Source organism: Sinocyclocheilus grahami, unplaced genomic scaffold, assembly GCF_001515645.1.
Source record: "Sinocyclocheilus grahami isolate Dianchi unplaced genomic scaffold, SAMN03320097.WGS_v1.1 scaffold1206.1, whole genome shotgun sequence".
NCBI classification, from domain to species: domain Eukaryota; kingdom Metazoa; phylum Chordata; class Actinopteri; order Cypriniformes; family Cyprinidae; genus Sinocyclocheilus; species Sinocyclocheilus grahami.
Genome location: NW_015506385.1, coordinates 64721 through 70937, shown reverse-complemented (window position 1 = coordinate 70937; position 6217 = coordinate 64721). Strand labels below are relative to the sequence as shown.

At 38.3% G+C, this 6217-nt stretch overlaps 1 protein-coding gene across 1 annotated transcript in view; it reads right to left on the bottom strand.

The window, feature by feature from the left end:
* LOC107568009 (protein crumbs homolog 1-like) overlaps positions 1–6217 on the bottom strand; it is a 33361-nt gene that overhangs the window by 12280 nt on the left and 14864 nt on the right. Inside the window, exons 4-5 of the mRNA XM_016253840.1 lie at positions 5329–5628; positions 590–1201 (exon numbers count right to left, since the gene is read on the bottom strand). Coding sequence (XP_016109326.1) covers positions 590–1201; positions 5329–5628 — 912 coding nt within the window. The remainder of the gene's footprint in view (positions 1–589; positions 1202–5328; positions 5629–6217) is intronic.

Below are 6217 nucleotides of genomic sequence, written 5' to 3'. Positions count from 1 at the left end.
AATATATATATATTTTATAATTTAAAAAACTATATATATATATATATAATTTAGAGTAAGTGTATTACAATATTTTGTTTTTTATTTTAAAGTTTTAGTTTTTCTTCAGCTGACATGCATAATGCTTAGGTAATTTATTGTGTGTGTGTGTGTATGTGTGTGTGCGCGTGTATAAAATTGTATAACTTTATGTAATTAAATTAAATTAATTATGTTTGTGATTAAGTAAGTGATTATATTTCATTTTATTATTATAAATTATGATATTTTAGTAAGCATCTTGTTTTTTTATTTCAAAATGATTTTAATTGAAATATTTAATGATTTAATTAATTATTAGCTATAATTACTATAATTATAATAATTATAATTATTATTACTATTTGAATATACACACAACATGTTTTCTTCCAAAAATAAAGTTAATTTATTAAAATAAATTGTATGATTAATAATTAAATATATAAAATTAATTTATGTTACTTTTCAAAGTACAGGCACATCAATTACATAAGCATCACAAAAAAAGTTCACAAATGAACGTCACATAATTTATTCCAGAAAGCTGTTATTTAACAAGAAGCCTCACCTTCTGAACAGTTGTGTCCATGAAACGGCCTGCGGCAGTCGCACCTGTAGTCTGACCACAGATCCACACAGCGGCCGCGCTCAGAGCAGGGGTCCAGCCCACACCAGTCGCTCTTCTCACAGCCCATCTGCACATCCGGCTGCAGACCGAAGCTCTGGGGAAGAACCGGCTGAGAATCCACCAGCAGATCCTCAAAACAGCCCAGGAATCCCATCCTGGATGCAGTTCGGTTGAGGTATTCCTGCGGCACCCCGCCGAGGTAGACTCTCTCCAAACCGTGTGGCTGGAAGGACAGAAGCTGGTTGTGTCCTCCATCCTCAGCTCTGGTCAGGTCGTCTGATAGCGAGGTCAGAATCAGTCTCTCGTCCACACTAACCGAGACTTCGTGCCAGAGTCCGTCGCTGAAATCCCCACTTAACTGCACAGCCAGCTTTAAGTCTCCCGATTCGGCTCTGGAGTGCAGGTCTCCACCAATTAGCTCCAGTATGAAGAAGTGCTCTTGGCTTCCCCGGAGGAAGAGAATTAGATCCGACAAGGTCGTCCTGAACCTCAGCTGGACGCTCGGCCCTTGGGATGTCCTGTTGATTTGCGGGACCTCGATGACCAGATAACCTAGATATGGCAAAAAAATTAAAATCTCGATTTTTTCAGAAAGTTTTCTTGATTTTTTTATGATTTTCAACTAGTCAACTTGAAAATGTAACTACAACATGATTAAAGTAACTTTATTATCTTTATTAACCCTCTAGTTAAAGACAATTCTATTCCAAGTGCACCACACATGAAGTTGTCAACATGACGTAAATGTTAAACAAATCACTTGTTAAATATCTTTGCAGGAAAGATGCATGAACTACATCTTGTACAAAAATCTTATACATATTGTATGTTCAATTAAAAATGACTTAAGGTTCAATACAAGTAGACTATTAACTGTAAATGTTCTGTAAAACCAACAGCAGCTTTGAGCCTGTCACCATGATGCAAACATGAAATATCAGACATACAGTAGTAGTTACAGGTTTTTTTATTCGCTTGCTCTGCTTTTCCATAGTTTTTTTTTCTATGTAAACATAGATGTGTCGACTGTTGTGCTCGCGTCTCTTGCAGCGTCTCATACATGAAACAGCAGTCTAAAAACGCAGAGCTCAAGTTAAAAGTTCACTCCCATCTTCTTGCACGTTTTTCCTATTCCACTGCAGCGTCACATTTTATCAACACATAAGCGCATGAGCATATGAGCGCGTCACGTGTGAGCAGTTAATCACGTGCGCCGACATGCTGTTGGATCGTTCTTTTCTCTTTAGCGTTATTATTTCCATATCGTCAAAGTGTCTAATTCTAACGTTTGGTGATATTTATCTTCAAAATACACAACATGTATGGATGGACTAATGAAGCAGAGCAGGATTTACAAGCTTGTTTTGACCTCACTGATTGGAGTGTTTTTGAAGCTGCTGCCACCGATCTGGACGAGCTCACAGAGACTGTAACATCTTATATCAGTTTCTGTGAAGATATGTGCATTCCTACCAGGACTCATTTAACCTACAACAACGACAAACCATGGTTCACTGCAAAACTCAGACAGCTCCGTCAGGCCAAAGAAGATGCTTACAGGAAGGGGGACAATGTCTTGTATAAACAGGCTAAATACACACTGGAAAAGGAGATCAGAGTGGCAAAGAGGAATTATTCTGAAAAAATAAAGATTAAATTCTCTTCCAGTGATCCAGCATCAGTGTGGAAAAGTCTAAAAGAAATCACCAACTACAAGACACCATCCCCCAGTACTGTGCAGAATCAACACCTGGCAGACGATCTGAATGAGTTCTACTGCAGGTTTGAAAAAACACATTGTAATATACCTGCACACACAATTGCCAATTTATATATTTTTATTCCTCATTTACTTTTTTACTATTTTTATTTTTATTATCTGTGTTTTTTGTTCTGTCACTGTCATTCTGTTACACTGTGGAAGCTTCTGTCACGAAAACAAATTCCTCGTATGTGTAAACATACCTGGCAATAAAGCTCATTCTGATTCTGATTCTGATTCTGATTCATTCTGATTCTGATTCTGATTCTGAAAATCGCGATTCCACAATTTCTAAAAAATAAAACCGTGGCAAAACATTAAATTCGAATTAATCGATCAAATCTGTAAAATTGCCCAGACCTACCTCCTGTTGTCACAGACAGAGGTGGGTAGTGACGAAGTACATTTACTTGAGTACATTTTTGGGAAATTTGTACTTTTAGATTTAAAGGGGTCATATGATGCAATTTCAAGTTTTTCTTTCTCTTTGGAGTGTTACAAGCTGTTCGTGAGTAGATACGCTGCCTAAAGTTGCTAAGACTAAAGTCTCAAACCCAAAGAGATATTCTATTTAAAAGTTAAGACTCGTCCACGCCCTCCTAAAACGCCTCATTTAAACACGCCCCCACATGTCTATGTCACTGTGTGGGAAAATTTGGATAACACCACCCAAATGTTCACGCAAAGAAAGAAGTTGTAACTTTGATTCTCGCTGTAGTATTGTTGCTGCCGCCGCCGCCATGTCGTGAAGACGCTGTGTGTTTCATTGCGAAAGCGAAAATACTTTGTTTGGTCTTCCAAAAGAGGACACAACTAGAAATCAGTGGTTAAGTTGTATTTACAACACTGTTCCAGAACAGTTCAAACCACATATTTGTGTGTGTGCAACGCATTTTACGGAGGACGAGGACCGTTTCCTGACCCTGTGAGAGTAGACTACAATGCCGGCTGTTCTGACTCACAGCCTGTAAGTATGTTTTTATATTTAAAGAATTCGCCACTGATGATTCAAACGTGAGTTTTGAGCAGTGTAGAGTAGCGCTTGTTGTTTGTCATTTCTCTGATCACAAATGCAGACATGGTTTTATGTTTACGTGGCGCGATGCAATGCAACGCGTAAAAAGACAGTATAAGTCATTATAATCCGTAATTATGTCCCCACTGGACGCAACAAATGCCTCGTTTATAATGGGTTTTAATGTTTTTGTCTCGTCGCTCCGGGACACGGCATCGCAGTATGGTAAGGGGCATAACATTTCCGTCACACGCTTGAGTTATTCGGCCAATCACAACGCACTGGATAGCTGGCCAATCAGAGCACACCTCGCTTTTCAGACCGATGAGCTTTGTAAAAATCGACGCGTTTCAGAAAGGCGGGGCATAGAGGAGAAACAATAATGTACAGTATGTGGAAAATAATGTGTTTTTGAACCTTAAACCGCCTAAACACATTTCATTACACCAAATACACAAAATAATGTTATTTTTTAGCAACATCATATGACCCCTTTAAAGATGGGTACTTTTACTTTAGCTCGAGTACATTTCTATCAAAAAAACTGTACTTTTATTTCGCTACACTGGGTGGCGTTCCTCTCGTTACTTAATTTGCAATTTGCAATACATGTTAAGAAACGCGTATTTTATTCCAAGCGAGCCGTCTCTTTTTTCTGGGGTATGAACGATGCCCCATTCGCGAATGAATCACTCTATTGAGTTGATTCTGTTCAAGGCCTTAAAGGGGTGGTTCACTGTTTTTTTTCTAGGCTTGATTGTGTTTATGGGGTGCAGTCTAACATGTGTTAATGCTTCATTTTTTTAAAAACGCATAATTTTTCACATAATTTACCTTTATTCCACACCGTTATGTCCCTTCTCTGAGAAACGGGCTGATCATTTCCTCTTCTCTAAAGCAGCGCAGCATGGCCTCGCCCCCTTCGTTGCGTGTTCCCGGGGGCGGGGTTTGTCTGGGTTTGTGATGTCACGAACCCGGGAAGTAACTCGTTGAGGTCCCTACCAGCCGTTTTTGTAGGCATTAAACTGCCAGAATTGTAAAAGACGATATCTCCATTTCCATTGAACTTTCAGCTTCGTAACTTTGCAGATATTGTTTATGCTCAAACAGCAACATTAGACACTAACTAACGTTAAAAAAATGTTATCGCAATGAACAACCCCTTTAAACAAACAAGCCTGCACAACGGTCTGAATTGGTTTGCGAATCACTTTGAATGTTTTGTTCAGTTCCCTGCATTTACTGAATCGTCTGAAGCAGTTTCTCATTCATTCCGGGTAAGAACACACAGGACATAAAAATCTACAGTAATTTAAGCCAAATCTGCAAATTCTACTGTTGGCCTGCAATGAGGTGTGTGCTGTTTCATTCATTCAAGTAATATTGTATCGGTAAGCTAGATCGACTGTCACGTGAAATGTGTAAAGTGAAATGAATGAAAAGTGCCGATCGCGGCATTTCATTTATGGTAGATTTGCTTTATTACATTGCATCAAATAATTTTTTGAGTCTGCAGCATTGAGCATTATAACCAACTACACAAGTTTCTGTTGAGCTTATGAATGCAATATCCAAACATAGGCATTTTGATTTATCACAGCGGAGAACTCCGGAGTTGTTCAGTGTGCGCGCTCATTGACTGAATTCTGAAGAAAATTCTCAGCAAATTCTCTCATTAGCATAAACAACAAAGTGCCATTGCATGACATTGCAGCTTCAACCTTTAATGAGTTATGAGTTAAGGTAGTTATAAAATTGCCCTCAAGTAAGAAATGAAGAAATGCCCCTGTGGAAATGAGTTCATTTCTGATTTATATATATATATATATATATATATATATATATACATATATTATATAAATATACTTTTACTTGAGTGCAGTTTTTGGCTACTCTACCTACCTCTGGTCACAGAGAAGGTGGTGGATGTTTGGCAGGTGTCACCGTGGAAGCCTGAAGGGCATGTGCAGGTGTGCTGATGCTGGTCTCTGAGCAGTGAAGGCACACAGGTGGCGTTGTTTTGGCAGGGGTCAGACACACAGGCGGTCAGCTGGACGTCACAGTCATGACCGCCCCAGGGCAGCTGGTCCGGCGCAGGAGGAGGACAGTGACACGTGTAGTCATTAATGGCGTCTTCACAGCGGCCGTCGTTCTGACAGGGTTCGCTCTCACACTCGTCCAGGTTAATCTCACACACCACACCTGCAGGGAGAATTACAGACTGAGGTCATGGATGCATTTGGCACAGACATTGTGTGTGTGTATATATATACAGTATATATATATATATATATATATATATATATATATATATATATATATATATATATAATGTAATGTAATGTAATGTATATATTTTATAATAACAAATGCAAAATATTAACAAAAACCTATTATAATATACAGTCAGGTTCGGCAGTATTTAGACACTGTCTTTGTGCTTTTGCCTTTATACACCACTACAATGGATTTGAAATAAAACAATCAAGATGTGAGTGAAGTGCATACTTTTAGCTTTATTTTAAGAGGTTCCACAAAAACATGAGATTTACCATTTAGGAGTTACAGCCATTTTAAGCAAAGTACCTCCATTTTCAGGGGCTTAATGGTATTTGGACATAAGTGACATAATTGCAAATATAAGCACAATTTTAATACTTGGATGAAAATTACTGGCTGTAGTCTGGAGCCCATGGACATCACCACATTCTGAGCTTCCTCCCTGGAGATGCTTTGCCAGGTCTGATTGTATACATATATATATATATATATATATATATATATATATATA